The 13,719-nt window shown below is 42.9% G+C and overlaps 1 protein-coding gene across 1 annotated transcript in view; it reads left to right on the top strand.

Moving 5' to 3' along the window:
- BRWD3 (bromodomain and WD repeat domain containing 3) overlaps nucleotides 1-13,719 on the top strand; it is a 50,058-nt gene that overhangs the window by 4,950 nt on the left and 31,389 nt on the right. The window contains exons 5-8 of the mRNA XM_063170798.1: nucleotides 3,400-3,550; nucleotides 5,590-5,688; nucleotides 11,664-11,824; nucleotides 12,792-13,013. Coding sequence (XP_063026868.1) covers nucleotides 3,400-3,550; nucleotides 5,590-5,688; nucleotides 11,664-11,824; nucleotides 12,792-13,013 — 633 coding nt within the window. The remainder of the gene's footprint in view (nucleotides 1-3,399; nucleotides 3,551-5,589; nucleotides 5,689-11,663; nucleotides 11,825-12,791; nucleotides 13,014-13,719) is intronic.

Below are 13,719 nucleotides of genomic sequence, written 5' to 3'. Positions count from 1 at the left end.
CCCAAAAGAGATGGTTCCCAGAGCTCCCTGGTTCCCATCTCTGTCAAAACAGACATCTTACTTTAAGCAGTAATCACAAAGAGTCTTTTTTGGGTTGTTTGTTCCCTTCCTTGGAGGAGGAGTTGTCAGCAGCTGTAGAATCACAGACTCCTGAGGAAGGAACCCACAAGAATCATCAAATCCAGCCCCAGTCCCAGCACAGACACCCCAAAAATCCCACCCTGTGCCTGAGAGCATTGTCCAAACAGGGATCAGAGTCACACCAGGGGATTTGGTTTCAGGGATCCAGAAGCTGCTTGTCCCAGCTCATGGTCTCTGAGTGATGCTTCCAACCACAGGACCACAGACAGGTTCAGGGGTTGAATTTCTCCCAGCCCTGACGTGACTTCACTAATAGTTCTTTCCTTGTGCTTATCACTGGAGCAGCTTATCTCAGCCTGGCTCAAGCAGTCAGGACTGGGAGAGTTTTTTAAAAAAAGATAGATTGGCTTCACTTAATCTTTCACTTTTTAGATCCCTTGTACCTGTGTGGTTACTGTGTCAGAGAACTCATCTGGTTCTATTGCATTCTTGTGCTCTCATATTTTAACTTTTATAGGATTTTTCACATCCTAAGGCAACAAACCATATTTTCTTTATGATTTATCCCAAGATGCAGCATTTGTTCTCACTTAGCACGTTTTCAGCTCTGCGTTATTTTAACATGCATGGTTTGGGCCTGTATTACTCATCTCTAATTTTTTCCAGTTTTCTGATTATTTTCTAAAATATTTTCTAATTATATTTCAAAATCTTTTCTAATATATTGGAGGAGCTGGTAATATCCTTGCTGCTGTTTCATTTTGCCACGTGGGATTTGGACAAGCACACACTAAGAGGTGTAGCTGTACCTTTGCCTTTTTCCATCCTTCTTTTAAGGAAAATCTGATCTGGGAAATGTTGGTTTTTTTCAGCTGGATGTTTGCAGCTTTCATGTTCTAGAAAAATACTTAAAACCCATTTACAACTCTCTCAGAGGTGAAAAGAAGGATTTTTGATTCAAGTTCTTCTGGGAACCTGAAAATAGAATTGCTTGTTTAGCTCTGGGCTGTGATTTAAGCATTTTTTTCTGGAAGTTATTATGGAAAAAAGTCACCAGGAGAATTTGCTGCTCTTGCTGCCTGCCTATGGAGCTGTTTGTTAGTAACAGCAGTGCTAATATTCAGATTAAGGGCTGCTTATTTGGGGCTGTTGTGGTTTGTAGAAACAAAGAAATGTGCAGGGAAAGAAAGAAGTTAGATCAGGGAATGCTGTCGGGCCCCACGTGTGTCCGTGTTTGCTCTTTGCTGTTCCATATAAAACTGTGCCTTCATCTTTGAGCCACCAAGTCCTTTTCCATTTTGGAGGTAGTCAGGAGTGCTTGTGGAGCACCTTGGGCTCTGTCTCTGCAGTGGGATATTTGCTGCCAGGCTTAATTCAGCACCTTCCAAGGCACAGAATAGGGTGAAACTCCCAAACCAGCTCCAGGGTGAACAGGGCAGTGTTTGCTGTGCTACACTGAGAAAAGGGTTTGGATTTTTTACATTTCCAGTGAGAATGGTATGGTTGGGGTTTTTTGGTGCTCTGGAAGTAAAACTTCAGAGCTTCTAGGTTGGTCTTTTTGACCTTTTAACCTTAAGGTTGATACATCACTGTGTGTTGGCCGTTGGTGACTGAGGGGCTTGTTGCTGGTTATCAGAGATGGAAATAAGAATTTCATATTCAGATTTTGCTTAAATGCAGATTCTCTCTCTAGAACTTCCCTTTCAGAAATCTTACACACTGAAGGGAGGCTACTGCAGCATTGTAAATTATTTTGTAGCATAAGCATATTTACAGTGTTTCAGGAATGAGTCAGAATAAGAGGGAAATACCAAAGTTTGGATAATCCTTTTCTCTCATTTAAACTTCTGTTATATCCCATCATTTACAGTGAGACACAATCCATGCTCATACACTGAACTTCACTGGTTGTACCACTGGGAAGGTGCTGATATAACTTCAGAACTCTGATTTTAGGGAAAAAAGCTGAAATGACTGGAGAACCCTGTCAGTGCAGGAGAGCATTCGCAGGGTCATTCCTTGGTGCTCACTCACAGGATGGAAAGTCTTGGAATGAGAACATGGTAATGCATTTATCAGGCTTCTCATTGCTGCACTGAAAAAATGATGATTCTGGATCCTTAGAATCATCATGATTGATGAGATGATCCTTTAACCAGCAGTGACTGAGAGATGAGTAGAGGGAGGAACCTGTCTCTCCTCCAAGAGTTCCATTCACATTGGGAGAGTTTTTAGTCATATTTAATTAACTGGTTTTAGTCATATTTAATTAACTGGTAATTTGTATATTTAATTAGATATATTTCCCTTTTTGGTTAAAATCTGAATTGTGGACAGTCTTGATCCATCTCGTGGTGCAGGTGGTGACAGTATCCAGCCCTGCCTGGCTGTGCTGGGTCCTGTAGCTCCACTGCTGTTGCCCAATTGGAATAAAAAAATTCCCAACAACGTGTGCTAATAATCTGTTTGATGACACAGTTGAGTGAACAATGTTTTGGCAGCAGGGCTGAGGGAATTACAGACCTTTTCCTCCTTCCTGATGCCTGACACTCCCTCCCTCTGCTGTGCTGGGGCAGGAGCTGGGCACATCCCTGGGACTGGGAAGGCAGGAGCTGATCCGTGGGCAGAGGTGGATGGAGCTGTGTGTGCTGTGTCAGAGGAGCTCTGATGGGCAGAGCTTTTCCTGCCAGTTTGTAAATATGGGAGTCAGGCAGTGCAGGACATTCTGGATAATGAGGCACAATTTGTTTGTTGTTTGAACAGACTGTCAGAAAAACTGTTGTCACTCAGTCTCTGTCCAAAGGGAAAAATAAAGGATGTTCTCCCAACATGACAAAATTGGAGCCTACACATGTGGGTCTTAAAGATACCTACTCCCAGGAGCTGGGAAGTGGAGACTGAGTATTGATTTTAGGGATTTTAGGTAATTTTTAAGGTTTTTATTCTTTTACACATGTGCTTCATACAGTGATGTCAATGCAAGGGTGTTTCAGTTAAGCAAAAAATGAGAAGAGAATGAACTAAAAGGTAAAAAAGGCTTTAAAAAAGTTGTTTGAGCAGAGCACTGTACTGGAGATTTTTGTTTCTTTTTGAGGGATATCCTAAATTTACAATTAAGCTGTTACAGCCTAAAATTTCTGATGTGGCTTTTGCAACACTCCACATCACTTTAAAAAGCAGTATAATTAATGTTGAGAGGATTTTCAGGGGGTTTAGGCTTGGTTGCAGTAACTTTACAATTAAATACAAAGCAAAGTGCTACCAGTAGAAGGAAAAATAAAGCATTTTTTCAAATGCCTGTGTTGTTTGTGTGTTTAGGTGGCTGTCAATGCACACATCCCCCCAGATTATCTTCTTAGGATCTGTGAGAGGCTTGGACCCCTCTTGGACAAGGAGATCCCCCAGAGTGTGCTGGGGGTGCAGACTTTGCTGGGTGTCGGGCGTCAGTCTCTCCTGAGGGCAGCAAAAGGTGAGAATCTCAATTTATCTGGGCTTGAATTCTGTTTTAATGATTAACCCCCTTTTGTTGCCATTCCTGTTGGGATATCTGTGTATTTGCATTTGCCCTGCTTTGTCTCCTGTGCTTGCCAGCTTTTTCTTCCTAAAATGCAGTTGTTGCTGGCTCTGTTGGATGTATTTTCTTGGGTTGAAAATGCCATTTTAAGCAATTCTTGCCTACAGTTGCCTGATATTATTACTTCCTCTGCCTCCTTCCCCAGTGTGTTGGTGTTTGTGTAAATGATGTGAATGGGATTAGGGGTTTGATGCATCTGAAAAATGCCATTTTTTCCATATACATTTGCACACATCTGTGTCTAAAATCACAGAGCTGGGCTATTTTTCAGCCTGGCTTTTTCCATTCTTTGACTCCCTGCCTGTGCAGACACACGACAGGGTGGTGGCGTTTGGGGCAGCATTTAGGGAGTAGCAGAAGGCCAGGCTGATTCTTCAGTGACAATTCCTGCTTCAAGTTAATTTAAAAGCCCCCATTCCTTTCATGAAGAGAGCACCAGTCCTTTTCCCTTTGAAAAACTCTCTGTGCTCGAGAGAATGATCCTGAGAGCAGTTTTGTGTTAGAACTAAAGAGATCTGAGAGCCATCTGCTATTGAAGTGATTCCTCCTTTCCCTCCTCACTCCATGCCCCTGCCACTTCCTCCCTGCAGGAGCCAGAACTTCCTTGATCCTCTGATGTGCTGATTCAGAGAACTGGGATGTTGCAAAATTTTGTTGTAGTGAATTAAATGAGCTGGTGGAAAAGGATCACAGGGCTGGAGGTGACACAGGAGGAGGAGCATCATCCTGGGAGGGGAGGAGGGATGGCAGAGCAGGACCTTCCTGTTTTGGTGGCAATTGAGCGCTTAATTCCCTGCATCCTGTGAAGTCACACCGTGATGCTGACGAGCATCTGCTGATCCATTGGGTATCTCCTGGAGGGATGAGCTGTTCCCAAACACATTGCCCTACAGAGTTTTAGGGACTGAGTCTTGTTTTGCCTCTGCTTTGCTGTAATTAGGTGCAGAAATTCAGGTTTGCAGAGAAACGTTCCTTCCCTTCACACTCAGTTTGCAGCTTAGAAGCAAACAGCAGCAAAATGTAAAGAGAAAATAAACATTTTTTCTGCAGGGGAACAGAAGGGTTTAGGTGGATGGATCTATTTTAGGGAGTCTGAGTGCTGTTTTTAATGAGTATCATTTAATACTCTGTGCAGCAGTTTGGGGTTTAATCAGAAGGTGCTCTCAGGAGCCTCTGAGTCACCTCAGCTTGTGCACTTTGTGTTCAGAGACCTACATGGTGCTACACAGATCCACCAACCTGCGGCACTGTCCTTCTGTTTCAGCACTTACTCACCGTGGAAGCTCATTTCTCTCCCTCCAGATGGCCAGAAATGGAAGAAATCCAGGTCTAATTTCTGAGGCACTTTGAACAGTCTCAGAAAAATCACTATTGTTCTAGAGAGGAGCCTCTCTGAGGCCACTTGGCAGCAGCGGGCTGGAGAGTCTTTAAAGAGAACAGTCTTCACTTTAAAACAATGATTTTTTTGGGAGGGTGGGGTGCAGAGGAAAATCTGAAAGGAGGGCACATTGCCACATATTGCAGGAAAACAGATTTATTGGAAAAAACCCTCATTTCTCTCACTTTTAGGCAGCAAAATGTGAAATCTCAAATGTGCAGTTGCTAAGCAGAGGTGCTTTAAGTGTTGGCATTGCAGAAGGAAAACATGGCAGAGTTCAGCTGGGCCTCAATATGAAGTGCACCCACTTTTAAATTCACTTTTTCTCTCCATGGATTTAGAGTCAATAATCACCCAAATTAAGCAAAAATAAGTTGAAACCATTTACAGTGGCACTGCTGAGGAACTGGAAATCAGAGTTGCAGTCTTTTAATGAGGAATCTGACAAAGTGTTAATCAGACAGATCTTATTTTGGGCTGGTGGGAGTGGTGCTTGATCTCTTGACTATTTAATGTATTGATTATTTCTTGTCCCTTGTCCCTGTTGCTGGTGCAGACTTCAGACACACGCTATGGAAAGGATCTGCATTTGCAGCTCTGCACAGGGGCCGACCCCCCGAACTCCCGGTGAACTACGGGAAGCCACCAAACGTGGGTGAGTCTGCAAGTCCATAAAAGTTCCTTTCCTCCTCTCTGTATTTATTCCTGCCCCACAGAAAGTGCCTCTCACTGACTAAAACACTGCTCTGGGTTTTCATTAATGTTTTCTCTGACATTTCATAATGAATTAATCTAAAATAGGTCTCTCCCTGACAATAGGATCATTTTTGTGTTATTCAGGCTTGGATTTTCCACAGTGTGTGTAGCCATGTTTTGCATGGTTTTTTGGAGGGCAATAGGCTGGAGTATTTTTTTATGATATGCCTCCATAATATGTACTTGTGGTTGTAAGATTGGATGGGCATGGTCACAGGAGCATGGGATCCTGGAATCATCATGGAATCCTGGCCAGAGCAAAGCGTCTGGCTCCCAGGGAACTTCGTTGACTCAAGAATTCCTTTCAGTTGGATTATGACAGAAAACAGACTGCTTGCAACATCCCTCTCCAAAAAGGAAATAATCACCAAAGCAACATTTGTGTTCCTTCAGCCTCAGTTGTCCACACAATTAGATAAAGAACTTGTATAAAACTCAGATATATGTGGGCTCTCAGCTTACATCTCATCACAGATCTGCTCTGTTTTATATAAACTCAAGTGTTTGCCTTGTATGGTTTGAACTTTCATTAACTGCTTTTATAGCAAAAAAAAAATAGATTCTTGCAGGCATAAAAGTAAATCCTGGTTTGTTTCTTTTTAGGGCATTTTATCTCTGTGCAAATGGATACATTTTCCTGCTTTGTCAGGGAGCCCTTTCACTTATGAATCCTTCCTCCCTCTGGAGAAGCAGGGATGGTGCTGGCAGTTTTCTATCTGTGTATTTATTATTTTAGGCTGGTTCTGCAGTTGCTTTACTGTGAGCAGTTGTGCTGATGGATTACTAATAGTCTGAATTGCAGATTTATTGAACACAACTCCTCTGGTTGTATTTCTGCACGGATTCTTGGATCAATTCTTTCATCAGACTGGGTGTTTTTGGAATATGTGGTATTATTAATGAGGCATCCTGGCAGATTGGACTTCAGCATTTGTCATGCTTTTATGGCAAAGGACTGTGCTGCTTGCTTGGTAACTATTTAGTGAATTAAAGAACAGAACAATTGTTTTGTTTGGATGTTTTAATAATTGTTTTTTTTTTTTTTTAAGAAATGCAAAGGTATTATATGGAAAAGGGTCTTTCATAGCCAGGAAATAATTTATATAGGTATTGATTCCGGGAAGAATACAGTCCTTGGTGTAGCTACATAAACTACTACTAGGAGAGGAAAGTGTACATAAATACTAAAATAAGGAATTTACTTCAGGCAGCAGTTTGATTTTGGGATTCCTTGTGCATCCTGAAGAGGAGGTCAGAAAATTCTTTGTGTATTTGTGCAAAATGGGTGTTTTTCCCCTGGTGAGTGGTGCCAGCCAGAGATGCTGCAGTGTGTGTGTCTTAAGTACAGGATGAAGTGTGCCCGACCTCTTTGGTATTTTGGCATAACTGTGAATTCCCACACTGTGCTGGCTCAGGCACATGGACTTTTCTGGAATTACTTGCTGGAGGAGTTGGGCTGGAGTAAAAGACACCCATTAATGTATATTCAGGAGTGAGGTGATTGTTTAAGTACCAGTGCAAAGTGATAAAGAAGGTATAGAATGAGCAGCCAGGAGTATTCTCACATCGTTTCCCTTCCATTGATAAGGATTTAATCTTTCCACCATCAATTCTGAGAGAATGGGGGTCGCTGATGGGATTAACTGGGAGGGCCCAGCTGCAGGACTTGAGAGTTGCAGTGATTTCCTTTCCATGTGGTTGGGATGGGACCTTGTGGTCCATAATCCAAAATTAAAGGTCCTGCACAGTGGAACTGGAGCCAGGAAATCCTTGTTGCCTTTTCCCAGCGCGTTTGTGCAGAGCTGGGCATCTTCTGGCTGGGGGAGTCTCTGGGAAAGTGCTGAGCTGTGGAAGTCATTCCCAGGGCTGTGGTGATCTGCTGGAGGGGGACAGGGAGGGAAAGCCCTGGCAGAGCTTCCTGCTGCCAACAGGATGCCACGGAGGAGGAGAGAGTCTGCTGGAGCCTTTCTGGGCAGATTGTGCTGTAGTGGAGCTTTCAGGGCTGCCTTTGTGCTCTCCCAGACAGAAAGTGGAAAGACTGGTCATGCAGTACCTCAGGACTGGGAGTGATTCCCCTTTGATAAACCTGCTTTTGATGCTACTTCGATTTTGTTAGGGCTTCTTTTTTTTGTTTGTTTTTTTTTTTTTTTTTTTTTTTTGTTTTTTTTTTTTGTGCAAGCAGCTCAGAGCAGATTAGAAAGAAGGTTGTTTTCACTCTTTAAGAGCTGCTCTAACCTGAGGATGGAAATCTTTCTGTGGGCAGCTTGTTGTTAGTGAAAACAACACAGAATTTGGAAGCAGAGGGTTTTCAGCACAGTCTCAGTGAATAAGCATTTCAGCTGGGTGGAAATTCACAGCCAAGGTGGTGCAGGTACCTTGGGCCTGCCAAGGAGCAGCGCTGGGATGAGGGATGAGGTCAGGAATCGATGGTGGTTGTGCTGGAAATGAGTTCCATGAGGTCAGCAGCGCCCAGAGCTGGAACAAGCTGTGCTTTCAGTGCTTTTCCTGGGTCCAGGCTCTTTGTGGCCCCACAGCCACTGTCTGAGAAGGTGCTTTCCATGTGGGAGCCAGCTCTGTTTCTTTCCTGGCATTCCTGTGAAGCCTTGCGTCTCTCCTGGGAGCGGTACCCGATCCCTGCTCGGGTTTGTGATGAAGGCAGAATCCAGATCCTCATTACAAAGTCACACAGCTTCTTGCAAAGTCAAACAGTCTGATGGGAGCTCATCGCCCCTGAGAAACGGATTTTAAAACTGACATTTGCACCAGTTTTCCCATTTTCTAATTTTCCTTGCAAAAAGTGAATCCAGACAAAGATTTTAGGGAGAGCAGGAATTCCAGCTGGTGCTGCTCAGTGACTTTGCCTCACTGAAATGCTTGAATTCCTTCTAAGGTTGTGATTTAACTTTGAAGTCTGGGTTTTGTCTGATGATTGTTTTTTAAATCCAGCTTTCACTGGTGGGTTGTTGTTGCTGGGTTTGGGGTTTATCCTTCCTAGGTGCTTTCTTGCAAGGGTTCTTACATTGTGCTGTTATCTATAGTAGAATGTGAGCTAAATTGTGATTTGGGAATTGCCGTTGTCAGCTTTTAAGCACTGCAGTTTTCCTCAAGGTGTGGCCTTCCAGGACCACAAAAAGAGGAAAATGCCTGTATTTTACAAGTTGGTAGTTGGAGGAGCTGAGGTGGCCCTTCAGTGTTGGGACAAAATTAACTTTTCTTATCAAGAAGGCTGGATCTCCTCCCTTTTTATGGGAAATAACTGTCTTGAAAGTTTTTCCTGGCAGGGAATAGTGAGGGGGTGGACTTGGCAGCTCTTACATCCAATGTGGCATGAAATACATCAGTTAATGAGATAGGTTAGTAAAAATTTTTTGGGTTACTAAGTTGCTATTTCTCCATGTGGGAATTGTTGGGTTTTAGTGCTTTGGGGCCTTAGGACAATAACTTCATTGTGCTGTAGAAAGGAAACTTGACAGGAATTTTTGTCATGTGGGGGTAATTCCCTATTTAGATATTGTGTATTAATCTTCCTAAAAATACAGGAATGGAGAATGTTTGCTTTGTTCCTTTGAAGCAGTGATAGGTTTTTTTTTGTCCAGAGATGCTGTTGCCTTGATAAAGTTGTTGCTCCTCATGGCTCAACAATAGTTCTGGATGTCTCTGATTGAAGCATTTCATAAACAGGGCTTTTTATTTGGTAATTATCCATGGGAGATGGAGAAGTTTTATCCCTATTGTGCAAATAGGGAAATAAACACAGAAGAAAAAAAAAGAAATTACTTTCATATCCTCTGAAGCTGAACTGATTGCAAGGCTGGGAATCGACCGGAAAAGTGAGGTGCCAAAATTGTGGGATTTTGGTGCCTTTTGGTGCTTCCTTCATGGGATTTACAACAAACAGCAGTGGTAAATGCTCAGAAACATTGCAGGGGGACACAGAAAACATTGTGATTATAAGGAATATTTTGACATGAGATTATATCTTTTTGATTCACACAGTTCTTTGTGTGGTTAAAAAAACATCCAAAGCCATTTGAAATTGCTTACAGGCAGATACACTGTTATTATGTATTTAAATATATAAATATATATGTATTGAAATGGTTGAAACCTTGAAAGGCACAGCAGAATCACTATGTTGCTGAATGACTCCACGTCTCTGTTGGCACACAGAGTAGGGAAAGGGAAGTAATCTTTTTAAGAATTCAGCTTTTAAGCTGTCATACTCAAAGAGTAAATAAAATAATGTGTAGGCAAAGCTGAGGTACCTTGAGCATTTATCACTGTGTGATCTCTGTGTTAGAGTTAAGAAAAAGAGTATAAAATTTCAGTTTTATTTTGCACAGGGTGACAGTTTGGTTTAACAGCCCTGTGTAATATTAGGTATCAATTGAATAGTAGGTAGGTAGTAAATTAATTTGCTTTAGTGTGTTTTGCTTTTTAGTATTGCTGAATGTGTGTTTTTACATGCAAAGCAAATATTGACTGAAGGTGAGGTTATGCTGGAGCCTGATGGCTTTTGCAAGCATCTTTTATGCAGCTTTTTTTCCCTTGTGTCATGTTTCAATTGCTTTGAGTGATTAAAAATAATCCACATTTCAGAGCCTAAAACTGAGTCACAAAAATGCTTTCTTTAAAGCTGGAAACAATTTCTTTTCCTTGCTTGTGTGTAAATACTTCAATGGTATCAATTTACACCAGGAGTTACGGGTTAGGAACTCTTTGAAATGGCACTTCTTGACTTTGTAGATTAATTTTTTAATGTATTCCATGATCTTTTTTTGGTAGATTGGCAGTGATATCATGAGACAATTAAGACATGGCTCGAGTTTTTCACTAGACTTTTAAGCTGAAGGAGTGAAAGGCACTAAAGAGTTTTGTGGGGCTCCTGTGAAGCCCAGCCCACATCAAGGTGCAGGGGGAGATAAGGAATTGCTCCAGGGGATCTGCTATCACAGGGACTCCACAGACCCACCAGCACAGCTCTGTTAGATCCTCAAGTGCCTCTGAAAAACCCTCTCAAAACTTTCAAATCCAAAGTTCAAGTGCTGTGAGCGAGGATAGGTTAGGGAAAATAGAAATAGGAGAGGATTGGTGGAATTGAATACCCCAAAATGGTCTCAAATTGTGCATCCAGTCAAAGGCTTTTTTACATGGTGAGTTGGTGCATTCAGGTTTTAGGCTGTTCTTGGAAGGGCTGCTGGCTATGGAAACAGGAAGGAGTTTGTTGTGGTTGCAGTTTTTTCTCCTACCTGCCATTCCTCCACTGGGAGTTTTCCATCAGTGCCACCTGTGTCTTGTTCCTCAATTCCCCTGCCATGGGAATGCAAGGATGTGGATGTGGAAGTCCTTTGGCCCTCAGATGTGATCTGAAAGCCATTCCAAGGAAAGATTTTTATCGCTTTTTATCACTTATTTTATCACAAAAAAACCCACTTAAAATAAACCATTATACTCTTTTTCTAATTGATACTAGTAACATGTAATTTCCTAAATTTCCTTAATTACCTTTCTTCCTTCAAAGATTTTCCTTAAAGATTTTCCACGTCCATGTAGGATAAATGTATCTGTTACCTGTTCATGAATTGAACATTGGAATAACTCCCAGTTGTGGTGGGAACTTTTCATTCTGCTTATATTTTTGGTAAGGAAGCAGGTGCAGCCTGTGGTGGGTACTGAAAGGCTCCATCAGGAGTGGGATTTCTTTTTATAACACTGGACAGAATGTTCTGATAAGGTGGAAGAGGTTCAGATTTATTGCTGATTCTAATAATAAAGTCATTAATAAATACTATATTTGATTTAATATTTATTTACTCTGAGTTCTGGACAAAATTCATGCCTCACTCTTCTTTTTGCTTCTTTTTTCTCTCCCAGTTCATATCCTTTCTGCCAGGCAATTAACTGGATGTGGCCGTTTCAGCCACTTGTTCCCAACATCCACCTACCAACACATGAAGATGCACAAGAGGATTTTGGGGCACCTCTCCTCTGTTTATTGCATAGCCTTCGATCGCAGTGGCAGGAGAATTTTTACAGTAAGTTTAACATTTGGACCTTTTTCTTTGTGAACGTTGCTTTGTTTGGTTTGATTCCTTTCTCTCTTGAGTTCCTCAACAGTCACGGATTGAGATGGAGATGTGACTTTGTTCAGCTGCAAGTTGCTTTTCTACTAAATTTACCTTCATGGATTTGTAGTGTGTCAGTGACAACTATTTCAAGTTTTTCTCTGGAATGCAGTGACATCCATTTCTGTGGTGATGCCCTTGCTTTTTGTTGGGCATATTTAAAAATCAACAGATTTTTCAAATGAATATTGCATTTTTAGCTGTTGATGTTAATCCCTGTGCATGGAGTGACAGGACAAGGAGGAATTCCCACTGCCAGAGGAGAGGATTAGGTGGGAAATTGGGAAGAAATTTTTCTCTATGAGGGTGCTGAGGGCCTGGCACAAGGTGCCCACAGAGCTGTGGCTGCCCCATCCCTGGAGCCAGATTGGATGGGGCTTGGAGCAACAGTGGAAAGTCCCTGCCTTCCAAATAGTTCCATTTCCAACATAATCCATCCTGTGATTGCTTTATTTTCTTTTATCAAATTGAAATCCTTGACTCCATAAGATGATCCCCAGGCTCCACAGTTCATAGAATCATAAAACCCCAGAATGGTTTGGATGGGATGGAATATTTCAAAGTCTTCCAGTCCCACCGCTGCCATGGGCAGGGACACCTTCCACTAGCCCAGGGTGCTCTGAGCTCTGTCCAGCCTGGCCATGGACACTTCCAGGGATGGGGCAGCCACAGCTTCTCTGGGCACCCTGTGCCAGGGCCCCCCACCCTCACAGGGAAGAATTTCTTCCTAAAACTGGACCTCAGTGGGATCCCACAGAGTTGTCCTGTCAGTTCACAAGTTCTGTGTTCCCTGTCCATCCGCAGTGATCCGTGTGCGACATGCATGGAACCTCTCCCATATTTCCTGTAACCTTTGGGAATTCCTGTGCCATTCCAGGGGTCAGATGACTGTTTGGTGAAGATCTGGGCCACGGATGACGGGCGCCTGCTGTCCACCCTGCGCGGCCACTCGGCCGAGATCTCGGACATGGCCGTCAACTACGAGAACACGCTGCTGGCCGCGGGCAGCTGTGACAAGGTGGTCAGGGTGTGGTGCCTCAGGACCTGTGCCCCCCTGGCAGTCCTGCAGGGCCACTCAGCTTCCATCACTTCCATACAGGTAGGGACTGATGGGGTTTTCCCCTAAAACCTTCAATTAGAATGGTAGTAAGATTTGTGGCGGTCAAGGATAAAGTTGGTGGTTTTGACTGTGATTTGTCCCAGCTTAAGGGTGTTTCTCCTGGTTATCTCAATCCTGTGGTGCTCAGAAAAGTATCCTCCTGCTTGCATTTGTTTTTAGCTGTGTGATCCCACTGCTGCTTCCTTAGGTGTACAGAATGGGAGATCTGGTGCTCTATTAGAGCAACTCAGAGAGCAGCAGCATCTCCTTGGCTCAGCTTGTGTTTGGCATCTTTGGTGGTGCTCCTGGCACAGCACCTGACCCAACGCTCTTGTGTTCACTGAGAATATTTGTTTTGCAGAAGGATCAGTTAAAATTCCTTACTCCCCATTTCTTGTTTCCTTGTTATCTTAGTTTTAAAGAGCTGTTCTGGTTGTTGTAGCAAGTGCAGATTTTCTTGAAAACAACTTCACAACTGCCAGGCAGAAACCTCCAAAAAAACAAAATTCCAGGATGAAAAAGACAATCCCTGCAATTTGGCAGGTGATGCACATAGAGGGGAGAGTGAGTGGGGCTGTTTGGCTCAGAATCCCTCTCTCCTGGGGTGGTGCTGCCTTGGATTCAGCACAGGCTTCTCCATCGTGCCAGCATCCCCAGGAGTCTCATTTCTCCCCATTTTCCCTACACTTCCAGTTTTATCTGATTT

The sequence above is a fragment of the Melospiza melodia genome, chromosome 16, assembly GCF_035770615.1.
Source record: "Melospiza melodia melodia isolate bMelMel2 chromosome 16, bMelMel2.pri, whole genome shotgun sequence".
Classification (NCBI taxonomy): domain Eukaryota; kingdom Metazoa; phylum Chordata; class Aves; order Passeriformes; family Passerellidae; genus Melospiza; species Melospiza melodia.
This window is presented reverse-complemented; position numbering and strand designations above follow the sequence as displayed.